This window comes from Lissotriton helveticus, chromosome 3_1 (genome assembly GCF_964261635.1).
Source record: "Lissotriton helveticus chromosome 3_1, aLisHel1.1, whole genome shotgun sequence".
In the NCBI taxonomy this organism is placed as follows: domain Eukaryota; kingdom Metazoa; phylum Chordata; class Amphibia; order Caudata; family Salamandridae; genus Lissotriton; species Lissotriton helveticus.
The window spans coordinates 576,625,577-576,648,932 of NC_136061.1; the positions used below are offsets into that span (position 1 = coordinate 576,625,577).

Genomic DNA, 23,356 nt, shown 5'->3' on the forward strand with positions numbered 1-23,356 from the left:
TCCGCTCCGTTTGCTCAGTTTTTTGCACTCCGTGGAACTTGAGGAGTTCAATAAAACTCTCCTTGTAGCGGAGTTTTTTCCTCACTAGCTAATTTTAAGTTGGCGAGCGTGAGTGAGTAAAGTCCAACGCTAGACCACTTCTCTGTGAGATTTCTCAACGTGGGTGGTCGCTACATGTGATGTCGCTCTCTCTGATTTTACAGTGCGGGACAAACCATGGAGCTAAAAATCAGTGCAAACTGCGTGAGTTAACGCACTCCATGTAGTGCAGAAAAGTTTTTTGTCACTTCGCAGAACTGCGCCCAGGACTACCAATATGTGGGGACAAGCCCCCCTTGGGCTGTGGAGGGCCAGATGTGGAGGCGCTTGAGTCTCCCTGTGTTCCAGGACGGCGAGCTTAGCAAGTTTACCGGCGGTCTTCTGTTGGCAATGCTTGACCCCGGGGCATTGATTTACAGCGGGGATTAAAGGCAGCTAAGTACCTCAAGAAGTCAGGATGGTTGACGTTTGGACCCAGTGGAATGGGGGCGCTGAGGAAGACTGAAAGGTAGGGGAAGGTGTCTCCTGAGCTGCTATAACACTGGGTGAGTTGCATGGCAATACATTTTTGCACACAAATGGTTGCCAGGTGGCTCATTAATGTGTTTTTTTTATCGACACATCTGAGTTAGTTGGGGCTAATTATTGTGGAGCTAGAGTGGTGTCTTGTTTGTTGGTCACAGCTCTGTGTGCACTTGTATGCTAATGTTTTAATTATTGCATTATGGTTGGCAGAAGTGGGCTATTTATGGAGCCCTTGTTCATGTCAATTGTGCATTTTATTACTTGCTGCACAGCATTTTTTCTGGTATGGAGAGCAGTAAGTGAGTGCAGAGGAGGGAGATGATTTCCTACTCTTCTGAGGGGAGCCTGCCTGGGGCTCAAAGATCTAAGCAGCCTATGTAACTGGCCCATACAGGTCCTGCGTATTTGACTGAGTCCCGGGTTCAGTCCATGATTGAGGTGGCGGTGCCTGAGCTGAGGCCTTGGCTGCCAAGCCTAAGAAGAAGGAAAAAAATATCAATCAATCAGAATCTGTAATCTTTCGGTTTCGGGTGCTGCCTTTCGGTCTAAAATCAGTACCTAAGGTCTTCACTGTAGTCATAGTCCCTCTGGTGGGGGTTCTGCATCAGTAGGGCATTGCACTTCTTCCATATCTCGATGACTGCCTGGTGTTCTCATCCTCCCTGGAGACCTCTGTGGCTCATGTCACAAGAGTACTTTTGGTTCTGGAACATCATTGGTTTCTGGTGAATCAGAAGATGTTCTCAAAAAAGAGGAACCAAAAGCTTTTTTTAGCAGGTCCAGCAAACGTACTCCCTAACAATACTAGTTAATTTAGACGTGTGTGCAGTTCCTAAGACAGGTAGTGATGGTCAGCTCTGTGAAATAATCTCCCTTTGGAGGAAGTGCCCACACACACCCTGAGAGGTGTTATGCTTCATCATTTGGGCATGCTCCTCATCGGGCTGGTGCTGCAGTGCCTGATGGGCACCCACGAAGGGGCTCTGTAGCGGAGTTTTTTTTTTGATGGAGCCGTTTGGTGAGTGAGGGTGTGTGGGCTAAGGTGAGTAGTGATGGAGATAATGATCCTATAGAGCGTCTGACCAAGACTTTTAGCATGCATGCTCTATAGAATCATTATCTCCAATTAGGGCTGCACTGTTTTTACTTAGGTTAGCGAGCCTCATGAATAAAAGGTCAATAAACTGGGCTTCCATAAACCTATTTTAACTCGCTCGCATCACTTCACTACACTACTCACCTTAGCCCACACACCTTCACTCACCAAACAACTTCATCAAAAAAAGAACTCCGCTATAGAGCCTCTTCGCGGGTGCCCGTCGGGCATTGCAGTGCTGGCCCGATGAGGAGCGCGCCCAAATAATAAAGCATGACTCCACTGGGGTTGTGTGAGGACACGTTCTCCGATGGGAGGTTATTCCACAGACCTGACCATCACTACCTGTCCTAGGAACTGCACATCCGTCTATTTAAACAAATCAGAAGATGTCCCATCTGACGCCTGTTCAGGGCCAGACTTTCATTGGTGCAAGGGTTCTAACCAGCGCATGATTGGTTTTGCTGACAGAGGAGAGGATCAGTAGTATTCACTCACATTTGTCAGAGTTGATGATGCAGGTCAATCCCGCTGCCGCAGACTGGATGCAGGGAGATCTTGCAGCGACAATTTTCTGGTGCTTTGGACCATGTTCCATCTGAACAGGATGGTGAGACACATTCTGGATCATTGGTCCCAGGAAACACTGCTCATCTTGACAACCGATGCCAGCGTGGTTGGTTGGGGAGCTTAGATTGGTGCACTGCAAGTGGTGGACCTGTGGTGAAGGGTGCAGTAGTTGAGGCCCTCTAAATGGAGAGAGCTGGAGGCAACTCATCTGGCTCTGCTTGCTTTTGTTCTCATGTTGAAAGGTAAGTGTGTCATGGTTCAAACTGACAACAATACAGCCAAACCTGATCTGAACAAACGGAGGCACAAGATCTCCAGCATTAACGAGGATCTCCGATCAGATCTTTATGTAGGCACAGGACTATTTACTAGAGCTGAGAGCAATTTTATTTTGGGGGATGCTGAATGTCAGAGCAGACAAATTGAGCAGGGAAAATTCTCTACTCTCAGGACTTTTGTCTGACCCGGCAGGCCTTCCACAGGATTTACAAGGAGTCGGGGACCCCAGTAGCAGATTTGTTTGCATCAGCTCAGAATGGCCTTCTTCCCCTGTTTGACTCAATGTTGAGAGAGTGCTTGGGCAGTAGATGCCTGTCTTGTCCTTGGCCAAAGGGGATACTTATGCTTTTCCTCTTCTTCTGAGGTTTCGAATCAGGTTGAAGCAAGAGAATTCGGTGGTGAGACTGGTAGCTCCAGCATGGCCCCACTCTGCTTGGTAGCATCTGACAATGTCCATGAGGATCAGTGAGGGGTTCCTTCTTCCAGTAGTTCAACCCCCTCCCTCCCCCAGCGTTTCCCTGCCTTTAGGTCAAACTATTGAGAACCATTAGGATGACGGCTTGGAGGTTGAAAGGGCAGGGCTAAAGGTAAAAAGGGTCTCTGAGAAGTTGGCTTTCTCCATTCAGTCTTTCAGGAGAGGTTCCACTCTTTTTTTTAGGTCTCGCCTGCGAAAGCGCGCGAAGCGTGTTTTCACTACGAGAACTATAGTCGTCAGCTCAGCGTTGGCTCAGCTTACAACGAGCCAAAGTGGAGACAAGAGATGGGCGCGCGCGTGAGCTTCTACCGTGGACAGCATGGCAGAATGAGATTACGACGCACGCCTTGTGAACAGTTCACGTTAGTTTGTTTGTATCAGCGTTTCAGTTTCGTTCTTACTCGTGCGTGCACACAGACTTGGAGCTTGCTACCGGGACAGCCGATGTGCACGCTCACGGCGACGGCGTCTCGTGCGCTCCCACCGCAATGCATTTAAACTCAGTATTCTCTGTGTGCGTGCCCTCTTCGTATGGAGCAGGGATGTGTTTGGATATTTCATCAAGGCCGCGCGGTCGGCACTGTTCACGCACCACCAGTCGTTCTTGGGCTTCTCAGCTGACCGCAGTTTGGAGTATGTGGCATGGTAGTGCATTTCTGATTAGCCCCCAGGGATTCCGCAGGTAAGAGGAACAATGGATGACTGAGGAGTGGGAGGTGGAGATCTCGACGCGAGGAGGTCTCTGTGGCATTCAGCGCATGGTCTTTGCTTTCCCCTAACCCGTAATGCCTCGCGCTTTGATCCGGTGGATACCTGGTGACTGGACACCATCTTAGCCAACGCTGATATGGTGAGGTCTGCTTCGCATGTGGATTTTTTTGGCAATGTTCTCCCTGACCCTGCACAGTGATTAACTTTCATAGACTGCGTGGTGCATTCATAATGGAGACTATGTGATACTTGCAGCATAAGAATGTGTTTCAGCTCACATTCGTTTATACAATGAAAATCAATCTCGGGGGCCTAAGTACAATGGTGAAACCTTTTTTTCTTTGACTATTTTCTCGTAAGGCATTGAACTTTCCAACTGCCGGTTTCATCGTGCATGCTATGGTTTAGACGTCTATTTGAACTTACAATGTACATTTTCAATGCCTATTGACTGCCGTTTGGGCCAGTTCAGGAGTTTGGATGTGACGGAGAGGGGGCTTATGGGATATGTAGTCCTGTTGGTTGCTGCAAGAAGGGGCGGCCTTAGAGCTCTTTGAAATACACACTATGTGGCAGAGTTTCACAGTAAGGCATACGCTTGACTGGGTGTGAGCTCTTTGTTGCCCAGTGCTGAGAGATAATTAACACAGCATTTAATAATCACGCTATCCCTCTCCATCATAAGTGATAATTACCGGCATGGCTTCTTTTGGTCTCTATGTTCAATCCATGAGGTAGCTGCTTGAAGACACGTATATTTGATTTATCACACTCACGCAGTATACCCAAGATTTTGAAGTGTTATGTTATAAATGTTTGCGCCATTTCATAGTCATATTTTAGCAGGGGTTCTAATAGATTATGAAAGACACAATATAGATATAAGTGTGTAAGGTGCACATTATAAATATATCGTGGGGGTCCTATGTTACACTAAGCAAGTTGAGGGTTTTATCATATTTACACTATGCACGCTGCATTTTGATTATGATATATAGTATCTCTTTCGTTTATTATCATTGTGTAATGCAATGTAAGCACTTCTTGTATAGGGCACCGTGACCCAGCAGGTATACTGGCGCTGTGTGACGGGAGGCCTGTGACAAGGAAGTAAGTTAGCCTGATGCTCTGGGATAGAGCCAGGTCTTTATTTTCCTTCTAAACTGCAACAGATCATTCATTCACTGCAACTCCGAGGGTATGTTGTTCCAAAGCCTTGCTGCAGCAACACTGAAGGCTTGTCCCCCAGTTGAGCTCTTTTAATTGGGGGTACCTTCACCCAGTTGGCCGAAGATGACCATAGACAACAGGTAGCTGAATTTTTTCTGCAACTGTAAGGGCCCCAATCCATGCAATGCCTTAAACACGACACAGAGGGACTTAAAATGATTCCTCTGCAAAACAGGGAGCCAGTGGTGCTCCGTCAGGGCCTGGGAGGCAGAAGACTGGCGAGGTCTCATCAAGGCCAGCTTAGCTGCCGCATTCTGGATTCTTTGTAATCTCCCAATTAAATACTTTGGAGATTCCAATAGTAGTGCATTACATTATCCAGCCTGCTCATGGTATCTATTTTATTTATATTCAGCCACAAATATTTTTGTAGACAAAAGAGGAAGCTGCAGCTAATTTTTTAAATATAAAATGGCTCTGTTGAATATGGACCCCACCTTCCTACACTTTTCACCACAGCCCTTCAATGCAATAGGTCTCGCAGTGACGCACGTTTATGCTATTGGCATTGTAAATTACAATGCCTTTTATTTATGTTTTTAAAAAGAAAACAAAAATAAAAGGCATTGTTATTTGGCAATGCCAATAGCTCAAACTTTAATAATGCGAGACCTATTGTATTGCAAATGCTTGTCTTATTCCAGACATTGGGTCACTTTTCAGACATGGTGCACTACTAAGTATTTAGCCCCCCCAGTCAGTTGAGCTGGGGAAGGTACTGGATTTCTTATACTATGGTTTTTCACTAGGATGAAAGGTTTCTACTCTTAAGATTTAATGGGCAGCAATTAGGGCTTTTTTTGAGGTGTTGGGAAAATTTACAAAACGCAGATAGGCTCGTCCAGAGGCTTTTTAAGGGGTTTCTTACTCTCATGCCTCCAGCTAGGTCAGTGTGTCCATCATGGGATCCTTCATTAGTCCTGGAGGTGTTGCAGAAGTCTCCTTTTGAACCTCTTGAGAAGGTGGATATGAGATTACGTTCCTTGAAAACTGTCTTACTGGTTGCAAATACTTCCGGGAGGAGGTTGGAGGAATTGGGTTCCTTATCAGGAAGGCATAATTGTTAGGGTATTGGAGGACAGGGTAATTTTACGTCTTGTTCCTTCATCCCTAAGTATTTCACAGAGATCAAGAGTTTATTTTACCAGTGTTTCATCCTAATCCTTCTTCCCCAAAAGAGGTGAAGTTACATTCCTTGGATGTCAAGCGCCTATTCTGCTTTATATGGATAGAATTTCTGATTTCAGGATTTTTTCTTCTTTGTGAATTTTGGACCTGCTAGGAAGGGTTCTAAACCTTCCACTCAGACTCTGAATAGGTGGATGAGATCTCTGACTGCATTTGTACGAACAAACTCTGTGTCCAGTTGGGGTGGAAGGTACATCCACTAGAGCCATGTAGGGGCTCAGTGCGCATTTCTGGTTGAGATTTCTTGGGTTGCAACATGGGCTACACCTTCTACGTTTTTACAACTTTACGGAGTGATGCAGGGAATTAGCCTGAAGGAGGTTTTGGGGTTAGAAGTGCTGTCTTCTATGAAGTAATAGGAGGTTTGGTCACAGGATTAAATAAACTGTGTGGTACATAAATCATCAGTTGTCCTGATCGATGTTATTGCATGATATGTCTCATTAAGTAATTAGTTAGGAGGAACATATGAGAAGGTAATGCTTCAATTACTTACTGGTAATTGCATTACTCTGAATACGTTTTCACCCTAATTAATTAACCCCTCCCTCCCTGTTGGTCCCAGGCCAACTATACTAGGTGGTGCCTTTTGTCAACTACACCAGGAGGTCATGAGGGGGAAGGGTTTTTTCAACTTTTTGGAAAGGAAACTGGGTGTGTCTGTGAGGCACGGTGGCCTCATTAAGTAATTAGGTTGAAAATGTACTCAGTTTAATTGCATTAATTGAAGCATTTCCACATTCGCTTTACATCATGACCTGACACATGAGATGTAGCCAATAAACTGCCTCGGATATGCACTGGAATCCAATGAAGATGAAACATGAAAAGTATGAAACATGAAAAGTTACTTGAATTAGACGCATGTTGGGAATGCTAAAATGAGGTGAATATTTATACACGTCACTGAGATGGAACCGTGTCCTAGATTTTATGAGAGAAAAATCTGTAAAGGTTCACCTGACCCTGGGGACAATCTTACACTGAGGCAGGAAGCAACTTTGAATCAAGGGATGAAACCTTCCAATCTTATTCTTGGGTTTGTACGGTGATTACAGCTACAAGGGTAGTTCTTAGGAAGTGGAAGAGTGGGATCATGATAAAGTTGAAGGCTGAATTAATAAACTCTCAAAACTGGGCTCAAGGCAATAGGCTACATTCATCACCAAGAATAGATTGACGTTTTTTCTCAAGGTTTTCACAGTTTGGAATTCAGTGACTAGCTATTTGAGGGGTTTTGGCCTGTACTTAGGTTTCTGATAACTTTATTCTGTACTTTAGAAATTGCTAAGGTGAATTCACATAGAGGGACTGGTAGATAGTGTTATATATGTTAAATATTAAATTGAGTTTTTATTTCATTTATTTGGTTTTGTGTTTATCATTCTTTTAATATCACGTTTTAATGAAATATGGCTCATCACACTGCAGGGATTTGTGCAGAACTTTCGTTTCCTGACTCCAGTTAAGGCTCTCTGCATTCTGGTACTTGTACCCTTCTTTATAAGGACATAATAGACACATGGCTGCAGGTAATGGAGTTTAAATAAAAAACATGTATTCGTTGACTTACCTAGGCATGACATTTGAGAGGTGTCTGCGTGTAGCTTGCAGATCAGTGGTGTAAATTGGAGTGTAACTGAGGGATAAAGGTAATATTACCGTATATATAAGATTTAAAATTAAGCCATCCAGCTTTTCTGCCTTCAGTTTGAAGTGGCCTCTTATCTCCTTTTTTTTCTCCTGCCTACAGTTTTGTCTTTTCATTTAACAGTGTCTTTTCTCCTCTTCCCTTTCACTGTCTTCTGTGGCTTCCTGACTGAAGTGCTATTTCATCTCATCTTATATTGGTTTTCCACCTCAGTCTGCCTTTTGACTAATCCACACATGCAGTACCAGGTGAGTACTTGCACCATTCAGTTTTTTTTAATTTAGTTTGCTCCTAAATAAGTTCCCCAACAAGCTTTAGTAAACTCAGGGACAATTCCCCATTCGCTTTAAATCAGGACCTGACACGTGAGATGTAGCCAATAAAGTACATTGAAAAATTTAAAGTTATTTAAATTAGACTGATTCTGTGTTCAGTCAGACAATCGTTTGCCATAAGTTTCAGAAAATTGCATAAGCTTTCCAGAAGTTATAATGGACACGCCTGAGAGTTTTAATGTAAAAGTAGTTACTATAGACCCAGACAACTTGTTTTGCTGTCTCTAATGTATTGTAATGTAAATGTAAAATGCTTTATTGTATGATTAATTAAAATCTCAATAATGAAGGTAAAAGAAAGACACTACAATAAAACAATACACTAAGCCTGGGTGTAGTTCGTTCTCCGTGAAGTGCAAAAAAAACAATCCCGCATGCCTAAACAACGCTGTCTGAATAACGACAGCGTCTTAACCACGCATTTCTTTACCACGCATGCCTTTACCCCGAATTTTCATGGTAAAGGCATGCATGGTAAAGGGGTATGGGTGGCTAAGGTCGCCCCCTCCCCACCGCCCTAAGGTACCTTCCCTCCCCCCTCCCGCTTGGAGGTGCAAATACCCCACCCCTTCTCTACCCCCACCCTGTACCCTCTCCCTGCCCTAATGCCTAAAACCCTGTCCCTTAAACTTACCCTGGCCAGCCCTGACCCAGCCTTAAGAACTGGCCGCCCTCCCCTAAGCCTTAAAATCTACCCCGACTACCCTTTCCCTGCCCTGAGGCCTAATACCCTAACCCCTAATTAAAAAAACGACCCCAACACTTCCCCAGCTCTAAAAACGACTCCGACCCGCCAGCCCTGAAAGCGACCCCTGACCCCCCGGAACTGAAAACTTGCCCCACCCCACCAGTCCTGAAAACTAGCCCCAATTCCCCCTGCTCTGGAAACCACCCCTAACCCTGAAGACTGGCTCCAAAACTACCCAGACTCACCCCAGCCGAAAAAACTACCCGACCCGCCTGCCTACAAAACGACCCAGACTCACCCCACAGCCCCACTTAAAGCAACCCCAACCCACCCCCAGCCCACAAAACAACCCGAGCCCTCAGAAGAACCCGACCTACCCCCAGCCCACAAAACAACCCCTATCCCACAAAAGTACCCCCACCCACCCCCACTTACCTCACAGTGGATCGCTTCCTGCTTCTGTCTGTTCGCAAAACCTACTGCGCATTACCTTAACCACGCACATGTGTGGTTAAGGCATATGTGTGGTTAAGGCATGCGTGGTATGGCTTGCAGAGTCGGAACATTTGTGGTTTAGACCGCAGTGTTCCGACTGTTCCCCGAAAAATGCAGTTCGCTGTAATTTCCATCGCCAGGTATTTGTCCACGCTGTGAAATTATCTCTAACAGCACCATGCCCAGTGCAAGCTGGGGCTGTTTCTTTTCTGCCGCTCAAGTAGATTTTCTACTCTAGTGGCAGCTTTCTCAATGCGAATGGACTGTTTCTCAACGCGAGCGGTTTTAAGCATATGCAGCCATTCGCATTGAGAATCCGACCGCCGGCGGTGAGAAATCCCACCGGGAGGTTCATTTCCCTCGCTCGCGCTCGCCAACTTTCCCTTGACAAGCGCAAATGAGGAAAAATCCCACCGGGAGGTGGATTTTCCTTGCTCTGCTTGATAACTAGATGTTGACGAACGCAAGTTATTTGGAACTCTGCGAGCTCCATGTAACGCGGAGTGCGGAAAACTCCGCAAGCGGAGTTCACCACCCAGGCTTACAATAAATACCTCAAAACTATGATGTAGTTAAAATTATAGTTTTGCTTTCACATAGTGCAAAGAGATGGTGAAAAGGTACCGATAATATAGCAGTGTGTCAAGTTTAACCGCCTGATCAAGTCCATGTGTTCTGACAACATATCAAATTCAAGCCAAAGTGCTTTGTGCCCATTGTGAAGCTCAACCACCCAAGGGGTGGTGTGCCAAAAATGTGATGGCTCAACCAGACCCTTTTCTACAGCTGCCTATTCAGTACCACTTTCTACATATCAAAGTAGAAATAAAGAGGAAGGGTAGTTCTAAAAGGCGGGTCCCATTGCTGCCTCTTAAATACCACTTATAAAATACTGCATTTAAAATAGGTGTAATGTAAATTGCAGGTGATGTGATTGTAAACAGTGTTTAATGATTAATTGTCCCAAAGTTCTGGCCGTGGATGGAGCATAAGCATTTTTAGTTCAATCCAGGACCCTTTCAGGGTGCTTTGGCTCTGAGCACTTTGTTTAATTGCACAACATCAAAGTCTGGGCTACTTCAAAAGAGATCAACTCTACCACTTTAGAGTGCAATCTTTGTTTCCTCCAGGAACATGTACTAACGTTTGAGATGATGTCAACAGTGTCAGATCTCTTTGTAAGAGAACATTTTTAATATTAAAGCTCAGAGGTGACCGCACAAAAGATCTAATTTGGCCTTTAAAAAGAGGTGACCCTTGGGATGGCCAGGATGAACTCAAGATATTGTTTCTTTCCATTTAAATCATGATAATGTTGTATTTATCATGCAATGAATAACAAGACAGCACCGTTGCACCAGCACGTTACTGAACCTTTCAGGGTCAGCGGAGCCTTTTGTTGTTGCTTGATGATAAAATAAAACCAACACTGGTTATTTAGGTGCCAACAATAATTTTATTTGTTGTGGCCCTCACATACTTTGTTGCCACTAATGCAAGTAGAAGCCATTGTTTTTTTATAACCTTTATTTTTATTTTTGCAATAAGAACACAATGGGTGCACATTGTCCAGCAAGCGGGTAGCGAGAGACCAATCACAGTAGTTTACACAATGGAAAAAGAGACAACAGGGAAGTCGACTTCCAATCATACATAGTTTCAAAACGGATATGCAGCATTCTAAAGTGCATTGTGATCAGTAGAATAGATATTTTACTAATGCTTTCAATGGTAGCATTAGTACACTATGCATGTTATATATGCTCTTAAGAAGCAGGCTTTTATTTTCCCCTAATTTTGTCTTGAGATTGGCATGCCCTATATATTGATTATTCTTATAGTCTCTACTGGCCAAAGGTTTGATAAATGTTTGTTTGTCTGTGGTGGTCAGTTCAACCGGTCTTTGAAATCATACATTTTTCTGTAATGCATTCGCCACATCGTGGTTCATGTCTCCCACCTTTCGCATTACTTTGTAGGCACCTGCTGGCACTTATTCTTCATAATTAACATTTATCCATTACATACCAAAAATATCTTCTTTCAAGGTTTTATATGGTTTAAAAATATTCATTTTCCAATTGTAATCACTTGGTGACGCATTCATTGATATTCATGATGCCTTCCTTCTGTGCTCCTGCTCTGTCGAGCCACAAAGCCATTCATTGCATTTTGGGCCGCAGAGCCCTTCTTTATGTGGCCAAAGTCATCTTGCTGAAAGCAAAAAAAAATTATTTTATATACTAATATCACATCACTTACAAACATGAGTCAATAACTCTCTTGAATGATCAACACAGGTTCACTGACAAAAAATGAACTATTGTTGCCTTATTATTCCCTCCATTTAGCCTGCATGCCACCATGCATAGAATATCCACTCTTGTTTCAGGTACTTTCACTGCCTGGTGTGCATACCATCTCAGTCCATTTACAGTCAAATGGGGGACCTCTAGTTAGAAATATACATCCATAGTATGCAGGAAAATGTATTATAAATATTGTAAATATTTTTAGAAGACTGCAGCTAATCTATAAACATAATCTATAAACATTAAGTACTGTTTTGATATCACATAGTTCTGCTAAAGTACCTTTCAGGTTTTGCAGGAATTGATGATACCATGTAGGAAGCTGGCTCTGTATATACTATATACTATACCAAAGTAAGGTATAGTGTGCACAGAGCCCAGTGGAACCCCAAAGGTAGGCCGAGGTAAAAGTAGATAATATCTCTATTTGGGGTAGTGAGGGTGAGCAGCAAGGCTTTATCAGAGGGTAGTTTTAAGCACTGCCAAGAAATAGTGTCACACACTCAAAGACTGAACTCAGACCAATTGGTTTGTATAAAATTATTCTTTAGTGTTATTTTATTACTAGAACCAAATCATAGGCAATATTGTACTCCCAAAGGCAATGTATCACAAATATGCATTTGATATTGAATTAGCGTTTGTTACTGGAATGTGTACTTTGGCAATAAGCAGTTGAAATTACTTAATAATTACTTTTCTTACTCAGGGCCAGATGTAGGTAATTCATATTTACCACCTCTTAAATACCGAATTTTACCGATTCGGTATTTAAGAAGTGGTAAATATGAAGGGGGGAGATGTAGGTATTTCCAGATGTGGAAATACCGAATCGTTAAGATTCGGTATTTACCGAATCTGGAAATACCGAATCGGTATTTCCTATTGATTCCTATGGGCTATGAAGCCCATAGGAATCAATGGGCAATACCGATTCTGTAATTACAGAATCGGTAAATACCGATTTTAGCAAGGGTGCAGGGGGTGTCACTTTGACACCCTCTGGCACCCCTGTTTTAGGCTTGTGTGCCACATGGCAAAGGTGTACATGCACAGATGTGCATGTGCACCTGCATCGGTATTTTACCATGCAATTGTATTGCATGGTAAAATACCGATTTTCAAAGCCCTTTGTCAATGTGCAACTTGGCACCTACATACCGAAAATGCATTTTCGGTAATGTTACCGACCGGTATATTTACCGATTCGGTAAAATTACCGAAAATGCCTGTTTTTTCCCCCCTACATCTCAAAATCCAATTACCGGTCGGTAACGACCGAATTCGGCCGTTACCGACCGGTAATTGGCCACCTACATCTGGCCCTTGGTGAGGTATCTCTAGATACCACACAGGTACATTTCCTAAGAGAATGGAAAAAAGTTAATGTATTTTATCCTACAGTGTACAGTTTTTCAAGGTTACTCACCAGACCCTCTTAGTCCTGAAAGAACAAAAGTGAGTGTACGTCCCTGAGTAGGATTCGGGTTAGGTGGGCACTCAGTTCGTACCACCGGCAGCTCTCAAGCAGCCGGGTGCAGAGTGCAGGGGCCACTCGTTAGCCAAGGGGCTAAGCACAGCTGTCGGCTTGGGGACTGCCGAAGGGCAGGCCACCTTGTTCATAGAACAAAAAGCTCTTTGGGTCGAGGTTAGCACTGAAGGTGCCCAATTGCCAGCACAAACACTACACCGTCAGTGGCACTGAGGCGGCCAGGTGTAGGATGTGGCCGTCTGAAATCCCAGGGTTTCGCAGTCTTGGTCCAACCGGCAGAGTCGTCAGGATTTCTGAGAGGCGTTGAGTGACCGGGCGGCGAATAGGATCTTTGCAACCTTGTTGTGCCCTCGCGGTTGGGCTCTTCGGACCGCTTCGGTCAGAGAGGCAGTCTTGAGTGTGGCCTTTGGGCGCGGTTAGAGAGATCTCACTGGTAATAACTGCAGGCTTGGGTTAGAAGCTTGTGGGGGTTCAGGAGTCACTGCAACCCAGGCCAGGTTCGCCGAGGGGACCTTATAGTGTTGGGCCCCTCAAGTGCTGAGTGGTGGGTTACTCACGGAGTCGTCCAGAGTTAGACTGGTTGGTCTTGAGCAAGTCCGATGCTCACAGGAGACAAAGTCTTTGGTTGGCTGCAGGACACACCTGGATTTCGCTTTATTTTGAGGTCAGAACAGGCCGGTAGGGCTGGGGCCTAGTCAGTAGGTGTCCTCCTCTTCTTCAGCACGGCTCTTCGGTCCTTCTTCTGGTCAGTTCTTTTCTTAGGAAGCAAGGTTCAGGGTTGCCCCTAAATACAAAATTTAGGGGTGCTGCAGATAGGTACAAGTCGGGACCAATGTGTCCTTTCCTTGGGGTGGGTACACACCCTATTATGCCACCCTACAGTGGGAGGGAGCCACAAGCCTCACTTGTTGACGGGGTAGGTGCATCTTCAAGATGGCAAGGACTGATAGTTGTGATTCACCTCGTCTCCCCCACCTAAGGGGTGGGTTTGGCAAAGGTGGGGACACCTCTCACCCTAACTTGGTTTTCCTGCAGGTTCTCCCACCCAAAGTGGGGGTCAGAACTGGTGGGGACCAGTTGCTGGGAGCAGAAAATGACAGGGGTAGCTCACAAAGGCGTTAGGCCTTTGAAACTTCCCCTTTGTGGACCCAGCCCATCCAGGGGGTTGGGGGGAAACCTGGCACCTCATCCCAGGATGTGCTTTGTTTCAGGACCCCAAGATCTGCAGGCTCTAGACCCAGGGGTCTAGAAACATGTAAGGTGGTTGCAGCTGGTGTGCAGCCACTCAGCCAGGACACTAAAGTTAGGTCGTTTTTCAGGGGGTATCTTCAAGATCCCCTCTGAGTGCAGTTTTCATTAAATCCCACACTGGCATCAGGGTGGGTTTAATGTGCTGAGAAGCTTGATACAAAACTTCCCAGTTTTCAGTAAAGCCATTATGGTGCTGTGGTGTTCATAATGACATACTCCCAGACCATATACTCTTTATGGCATTACTGCACTTACAATGTCTAAGGATTGACTTAGACACTGTAGGGGTACAGGGCTCATGCACCTGTACCCTCACCCCTGGTATAGTGCACCCAGCTAGAGGGGTGGCTTACCTATGCCAGGGCATTGGATTGTAGGCAAGGCACCTAGGGATGTGTGCCATGTCGACTCTTCACTTTGTTCTGCACCAAAACATGCAGCCTGCAATAGCAGTGTGTGTGTGTGTTTGTGTAACGCTACAGAGCCTCTAAGGGTGGTACAATAAGTGCTGCAGCCATTAGAGGCCTTCCCTGGTCACCGTGCAACAGTACAGTTTAGGGTAAGAACATAGGCCATGGGTATCTGGTTGGCTGGAACCCAGGGCACACTCAGTCAAAGTACATCAACATTAGGCAAATAGTGGGTGCAACCATGCAAAAATGGCATTTTCCTACATACTACTTTTACCTATTTCATATTTTTCCTGAAACATCTGTGCCTCAATAGAAAGCTGGAACCTTTCCACCTGAGATCAGTGGCATATCTTGTGGAGTCCCCTAAGGATTGGTACTGTCCCACTTCCTGGTCGACCACTTTGTTGGTAATGAAGTGTAGAATTTACTTACTAAAGAATAAAATACAACCTAAATATAGTATTAACATATATTTAAACTGAGTGGGAAATGATAAATGGACTCTAAGCATCACAAGTTTGGTACCGACTTGGATTGAGCATGTTTTTAGGGAAATAATTAGTAACTGATAACCACAAGCTGTCACACATAATAGCAACTGGAGCAAATTCAAATCATATCTATCCAGTCTATGGTTATGACATATCAAGTTTTACCAGAGTGGAACAGATTTGTTTTCCTTCTTTTAAAATTAGAGGTGAGAACATGCACAGCATTTGCTATTAACAAGTGTACCAATTTTCCAAGTAATGCATTGTGAGAACAAATATCATGTAATTCACCTAAATTTGCATTTTGAAAGGAAATGGGTGAGAAGATCCCAGTAATAACATTAATCTTTAACCAGACAGCTTTCCATAAATCTAGAACTTTGGGACAAAATAAAAACATATCCATATATGAACAATCAGTGTGGCCACATCTTCAACATGGTAGGTGGCCAGCTAATTTGAATTTGGATAACTGATCAGGGGTGTGTAACCTGCTATAAAAGAAAAGTAATGTTTGTGTTAAGCTATCTGAACGTGAAGTAGAGTGCACTTTTGTCCATATTTTATTCCAAGTATCTATAAGCTAAGCATGGGCGTAAAATCCGTTCCGCTCGCGGATTTTTCGGATTTTCGGCAAATTCGCAATCCGCGAACTCTCGCGAATTTGTCGAAAATCCGTGAATTCGCTCGCGGCGGATTTTTTGCTTGGTGATACAATATTGCGGCGCGCGGCGTGGTGCACGGCGTTCACTTTCCGTCATTAAGCGTTTGCGAGTTGTTTTTCTCGATCATATTTTGCGAGTGCTGCGCCATTTTGGATCTTGCTGCGGGATCCCGCGGGAGTTTGGCGCCCGCGAATACGTAATCGCGGCTTGCCACCTTGCACAGCACGCCTCGCGAGAGTTCGCAATTGCGAACACGTAGTTGCGGCGGACAGGAACAATCTCGCACTCGCAAAATAGAGATTTTGCAATTCTGCACAAGAAATCCACCAGCAAACAGGATAAACCTTCAGAAAATGATGATTTTTATCAGAATCACTCCTCAGGTTGACATTTGCATGGCCTTTCTTTTTGCAAGGAGTCCATTTTTGAGGGGGAGGGGGAGGAAGTGCCCCACAGTCTCCTACTTCCTGTTCCTGTCCAGCAGGCTCCTCCCAGTGCTTTCTTCATGTGCTGGTCACTTTCATTTGGACCTTGACCTGGAAGGATTACTTTTTGTGGGTGCTGCTGGATATTTGGATTTGAGGCCTTTTTGGCTTTCTTTGGATCACTTTTGGATTAGAAATCAACTTTCACAAGTAAGTTTGTTTGGGGCATTACAGTTGCTGCAACTACAATTTTGGAACTTTTTCAGAACATTAAATAAAATATATTGTGGGTAGCCACAGTATCCAGTAGGACCAGGGTTGGTTATGGGTGCATGATACAACTGTTTTGTTGAATTTAAACACCATTGAGGCCATGGATGGGCTGGGATTGTGCTGATTTTTGTTGTTTTTGGCGTTTTTTTGGGGCTGCTGGTGGGGCCCTTTGCCCAGGGGTGGTGAGTGTTGCATGGGCCTAGTCTTTCTGTGGGGTGTCTTCTTGTATTTAAACATCATTGAGGCCATGGATGGGCTGGGATTGTGCTGATTTTTGTGTTTTTGTCGTTTTTTTGGGGGCTGCTGGTGTGGCCTTTTGCCCAGGGGTAGTGTAGTGGTGCATGGACTGAGTGTGCCTGTGGTGTGGTCTCACTCTCTTTAATGTAAACATCCTGGATGGCATTGGATTGTGGTGATTTTTGGGTGTTTTTCTGTTTTTTTGGGGTGTACTGTTGATGTGGACTGGCCATGTGGGTGGTGGTGGTGGTGGCCATCTTGAGTGCTGGCTGGTACAGGCAACATGTGCTTGGGGTGCAAGGGGCCATTTTGAAGAGAGACAGTGTCTGAGGCCTGCACTTATTTTGCCTACTTTTCATCCATTATGCCCAGGGGTAGTGAGTGTTGCATGAGCCTAGTCTTTCTGTGGGGTGTCTTCTTGAATTTAAACACCATTGAGGCCATGGATGGGCTGGGATTGTGCTGAATTTTGTGGTTTTTGTCGTTTTTTGGGGCTGCTGGTGGGGCCCTTTGCCCAGGGGTGGTGAGTGTTGCATGGGCCTAGTCTTTCTGTGGGGTGTCTTGTTGAATTTAAACACCATTGAGGCCATGGATGGGCTGGGATTGTGCTGTTTTTTGTCGTTTTTTTGGGGCTGCTGGTGTGGCCTTTTGCCCAGGGGTAGTGGTGCATGGACTGAGTGTGCCTGTGGTGTGGTCTCACTCTCTTTAATGTAAACATCCTGGATGGCATTGGATTGTGGTGATTTTTGGTTGTTTTTCTGTTTTTTTGGGGTGTACTGTTGATGTGGACTGGCCATGTGGGTGGTGGTGGTGGTGGCCATCTTGAGTGCTGGCTGGTACAGGCAACATGTGCTTGGGGTGCAAGGGGCCATTTTGAAGAGAGGCAGTGTCTGAGGCCTGCACTTATTTTGCCTACTTTTCATCCATTATCCCCAGGGGTAGTGAGTGTTGCATGGGCCTAGTCTTTCTGTGGGGTGTCTTCTTGAATTTAAACACCATTGAGGCCATGGATGGGCTGGGATTGTGCTGAATTTTGTGGTTTTTGTCGTTTTTTGGGGCTGCTGGTGGGGCCCTTTGCCCAGGGGTGGTGAGTGTTGCATGGGCCTAGTCTTTCTGTGGGGTGTCCTCTTGAATTTAAACACCATTGAGGCCATGGATGGGCTGGGATTGTGCTGTTTTTTGTGGTTTTTGTCGTTTTTTTGGGGTTGCTGGTGTGGCCTTTTGCCCAGGGGTAGTGGTGCATGGACTGAGTGTGCCTGTGGTGTGGTCTCACTCTCTTTAATGTAAACATCCTGGATGGCATTGGATTGTGGTGATTTTTGGGTGTTTTTCGGTTTTTTTGGGGTGTACTGTTGATGTGGACTGGCCATGTGGGTGGTGGTGGTGGCCATCTTGAGTGCTGGCTGGTACAGGCAACATGTGCTTGGGGTGCAAGGGGCCATTTTGAAGAGAGGCAGTGTCTGAGGCCTGCACCTATTTTGCCTACTTTTCATCCATTATGCCCAGGGGTAGTGAGTGTTGCATGGGCCTAGTCTTTCTGTGGGGTGTCTTGAATGTAAACATCATGGATGGCATGGGATTGTGCTGTTTTTTCTGTGTTTTTCGATTTTTTGGGGTGTATAACTGAACTGATGTTCCTCTGTCTTCCATTGCTTTTAGGTGCACAAGACTCAAGAGATCCACCAGTGCCAGGAAGAAGTCCTGCAGCGGTGTGTGTGTGCAGCATAACGTCACGCGACGTCACGTCTGGACACAGACAACTCTGCAACTCGTGCAACTGCTGCCTGCTGTTCTGACCTGCTCTGAAGAAGATGGCCCCAAAAGAAGTTACCCGTAGCTCCTCTAGCAAGAAAGTTGCCAGTAAGGAGCAGAAGAAGCAAGTTACCAAGGAGACTGGTGTGCCGGCCACCCCTTTTTTTGGGAGTAAAAAAAAAAGTATGCCTGCAGCAGCAGCGGGATCTGCTGGGGACCAAGCTGGGAGCAGCACCCCCGCTCCATTGGACTCAGTGCCGCCACCACCACCACCACACCAACTTAAGTCCAAGCCCTTCACTGCTGCAGAGGCACTTAGTCTAGTTGTTCAATCACCATCGACCAGTGATGTTGGCTCATCGCAAGAAAGTAGCAGCAATGTCCCTCAATCAACACAGGTTGTTGTAACTCATCTGACGAGTGTTGAACAACCACAGCCGCAACAAAAACCACATGTGCAAGTACAAGCCCAAGTACATGTGGAAGGAGAGGCAGCGCAAGGAGATGCGCAAGCAGAGGTGCATGGAGGGTCACAAGTCCCCACAATAGTTGTTCCTCCTGAAGTAGGGGCACATCAGGATATCGACAAGGCGAGGTATCATTTGAGGAAGACACTCCTCCTGATGATCATTCATTGTCTTCCACACCCCTAGCAAGGAAGAGATCAAGGGTGGTGTCTACATCTTCTTCAAGCACACCTCCTTCTGATGATACGGATCAAAATTGGGAACCAGCACCACTGCCGTCTGAGAGTGAGGCACATGATCTGACAAAGGTAGTTAAGCGTAAAAGGAAGCTCGTCCAAAGTCTCAGAGTTATGGAGTGTGATGATGAGGCTCAACAAGAAGTGGCGGATACTGCTGCTGATGAAGACTCTGACAACGACGACCCAGTCATCATAAAGGTCACTGCAGCCCCAGCGGGCATGCAGCAAACAGACATTTTGACCCTAGCCCGAAAAGCTGCTGAGCGTGATGATGATGATGTTGTCGACGAGGAGGCAGTGGAAACACCACAATCATTGGAGTTAAGTAGTACACCAACTCGTACCGCTTCCATATTTCTTTCTCACAAGGGACCTCCATCCACCTCGACCTTAATTAGTGGCGGTGAAAGTGCACAACGTACAAAAGTTGGGCAATCCAGATCCTCCACTTCATCTGGCATTAGCAGCATGACCACCACCATCAGTATCGCCGCCTCCTCCAGGCCCCACAGACACTTCAAGTTTGGGACTTCTTTACTGTTTGCCCAAAAAGGGAAAAGTTCGCCATTTGTACCCTTTGTAAGCTTGCAGTTAGTCGTGGTAAGTCAGGTACCAACTATGGTACCGGAGGCCAGAGAGGTCATCTTGAGAGACAGCACACTGTCCAATGGTTTGCGCACCTAAAGGCGATCAAGGAAGCCCGAATTGGAAGTCAAAAAAACGTTGATGTTTCATCTGATGATGAGGAGGAGGCAGAAGACGTGTCAAACACTTTACTTACACCCAGTACCCCTGTCAGCAGCACACCCCATGTGAGGCACACTAAGAGTGTTGGAGCGAGTGAGACACCAACGCGAAAAAGTTCACCAGCGAGCATAATTGGGTCAAAGAAGTCATTATCATCCCGTAAATGCTTGGTCCAGGGCAACATTAGAACCATGTTTTGTTCAGACGCGCCATATGAACGCAACCACCCACTGACGCGTCTGTATAACACTAAGCTGGCTAAAATGCTAGCTGTAGACCTTCTCCCTTTTTCTTTTGTAGAAGCGGTAGGTTTTCTAGAATTAGTGGCAGCGCTCTGCCCTAAATGGAAGGTTCCTAGCCGGTTCTATTTTGCCAGAGTTGCGGTTCCAGCACTACATGAAGATGTGCTGGAGGTGATTGGGGCAGCTTTGCAGAAGAGTGCTGTTCAAACTATACATCTGACAACAGACATGTGGACCAGTGGCGCAGGCGCTGATTACATGTGCATCACTGCACACTGGGTCTCTTTTTCAGGGGTTAGAGCAAAGCTAAACGCAGGTGTTGACCCGGACCAAGTTTTTAAAGCTGCTCGGAAACATGCAACACTAGCCATGTTTGGCTTGGAGAAAAGTCACACAGCACGAAACATTTTGGACGAGTTTAACAAAAAGGTCTTTCACTGGCTGTCCCCAAAAAAACGCCAGATTGGTTATGTTTCCACGGATAATGGCGTAGTTAAGGCCATGGCGCTGGGTGACTATTTCAGAGTGCCGTGTTTGGCGCACTGTATCAACCTGGTAGTTCAAAAATTCTTGAGTGATAAAGACAGTCCAGCGTGCGAGGTAATGGCCACCTGCCGAAAAATGTGCAACCATTTCAGCCATTCTTTTAAGGCCCGGAAGCATCTGAGGAGCCTGCTACATGAACGTCGAATGCCAGTGAAAGCACTCATCCAGGAGGTGGCAACACGTTGGAACTCAACCTTCTACATGCTTGAGCGTCTGTATGAGCAGTATACGGTACTCAATCACTATTTCTTAACACTGGGTACAGCTCAGAAGGACCTGAGGATGGATGCGGCGCACTGGGAAATAGTTAAAAGCCTGACAGAAATGCTTCGTCCTTTTGAGGTCTTCACGCGTGCAGTCAGCAAGGAGGACTGTAATTTGGGAAAAGCTATCCCATTGTTGTGCATGCTGGAGCACCAACTGAAGGCGGTGTCTTCTGAGTTAGAAAAAGATGAAAAAAACAAAGACCCTTTTGTTTTGTCGGAGAAATTATTAGAGCGCCTACGTGGTGATGAACTCAGAAAACCATTACATTTGTGCTACTATTCTGGATCCACGCTACAAAAAGGCGCTGGCAGGCCAAGCATTCTTTCCTTTTGCTGATGAAGATGTTAAAAAGTACAAACGTTGGCTAGCCTGGTCAGCCAAGAGGTTTGAAAAAGAACGGTAGGATATTGAAGGAGAAGGCAGTACATCAGCATCAGCAGGCCATCCCCAGTCAAAAGAATCCACTTCTGTGGCTCTGGCACAAGTGACCTCTCAGCCGTTAAAGACACCGGCAACCGGATCATCTGCACCACACACAAGAGTAACATTGGCTGCTGAAGAGGATTGGCTATCTTGGCTTGGGTATGGTTCTCGAAAAAAGGTCACAGGCACAGCAAAAAGTAAGCAAAGTGGAGGAACCGTTGAGGACCTTGAGTCGATGGTGCAGGACTATCTGAATGACTCAACAGAGGTCTTTCTTAATGATGAGCCATTGGAGTATTGGCATGGGAAAAAACAATTGTGGCCACAGCTCTCCAACCTGGCTATAAACTACTTGTCTTGCCCACTCGCAAGTGTGTCTTCTGAACGTGTTTTCAGTGCTGCTGGTGGCATTGTAACTCCCAAACGGAGCCGCCTCTCGCCCAAAAATGTGGAGAGGCTAACAATGATTAAGATGAATCAGCATCTCATACCACCAGATTACAAAGTACGAGAAAGCACGCCGCATAAAGACGAGGAGGACAGCAACGTAGATGAGGGAATTTGTTCTCTGTTCGGTGACGCTGACCTCATCCTGCCTGAATTCGCAGAGTATGATGACGAACTCTTATTCTTATTTCCTGACACCGAGCCCTGAAAATGAGACAATGAATCAATAACTTTCTTTTTCGTCCTTATTCACTTTTATTCCTGTGTGTCTGTCTTTCTTTGTTTTGCACAGTTAATTTAATTCAAACTTTAATCACCTACACAAAAACAAGCCCATCAGCAGAACTGTCTTCACTTGTTTGCTTATTGATTTGAAGGTGCCGCAGTCTACATTCCTCAGGTTCACAAGTTCAGAAGAACATGCTCCTCTATCCTCCTCCTCCAGACTCCTATTTCCCTCAAAGCAGAGGGCTGGATTAAGCCCAATGAAGAAAGACTCAGCACTTGTGGAGGTGTTCTACTTCTTTGCGGGTGAGTTGACGGTTCTGGGCCCATTGCTGTGAAGCTCTAATAACGGATAAAAGTGTTTTGGACCAAATATGAGGCGGAAATTTCTTGCCGTTTTTGCTGACTTGCTTGCCTTTGAGGTGCTCTTTGGCGGGGTTCTGGGTGTTTGTGGGTGACTTTTGGGGTCTGGGAGCACTGCTGCGACAGTCTAATCTTGATTGCATTTGCTTTTCAGGAAATCCGTGGTGGAAAACAGGAGTTATGATTATTGATGACCTAGCTGCACAGCGCGTTTGGACCGAAGGCCGAGAGATATTGTAAGTATGAGATTTTGCTTTTTGGCAGTTTGGGGGTATTGTCGCGTGCTTATTTGCGGGTGGGTTGGCGGGTCTCTTGGGGCATTCCTGGGAAGGTCTAATACCGGATAGAAGTGGTATGGACAAAATCCATGCAGAATTTTTTTGGGCTATTTCTTCTGACATCTTGCTCAATGTAGCGTTTTCGGGGGCCTGTTTGGGGGGCTTCCTGGTGTTTGTGGGTGGGTTTTGGTGTCTCTGTCGGAGCACTGCCGCGACAGTCTAATCTTGATTGAATTTGCTTTTCAGGAAATGCGTGGTGGAAAACAGGAGTTATGATGATGACCTAGCTGCACAGCGCGTTTGGACCGAAGGCCGAGAGATATTGTAAGTATGAGATTTTGCTTTTTGGCTGTTTGGGGGTGTTGTCGCGTGCTTTTTTGCGGGTGGGTTGGCGGGTCTCTTGGGGCATTCCTGGGAAGGTCTAATACCGGATAGAAGTGGTTTGGACAAAATCCATAATGAAAAGCCTTTTGGCACTTTTTGTAACTTAGGGTTCGTTAGGGTTAGCCCTAGCAGCAG

General features: G+C 45.6%; 2 protein-coding genes across 6 annotated transcripts in view; both read left to right on the top strand.

The window, feature by feature from the left end:
- The window catches only part of LOC144822715 (ADP-ribosylhydrolase ARH1-like), a 538,572-nt gene that overhangs the window by 358,068 nt on the left and 157,148 nt on the right, over positions 1–23,356 (top strand). For 2 of the 5 annotated variants that reach the window (XM_078680532.1, XM_078680533.1), the window contains exon 2: positions 7,939–8,012. The exons of the other annotated variants lie outside the window; for them this stretch is intronic. In XM_078680532.1, the coding sequence (XP_078536658.1) occupies positions 7,939–8,012 (74 nt within the window). The remainder of the gene's footprint in view (positions 1–7,938; positions 8,013–23,356) is intronic. 5 annotated transcript variants of the gene reach the window in all.
- The window catches only part of LOC144822716 (ADP-ribosylhydrolase ARH1-like), a 506,468-nt gene that overhangs the window by 1,582 nt on the left and 481,530 nt on the right, over positions 1–23,356 (top strand). The window lies entirely within an intron of this gene.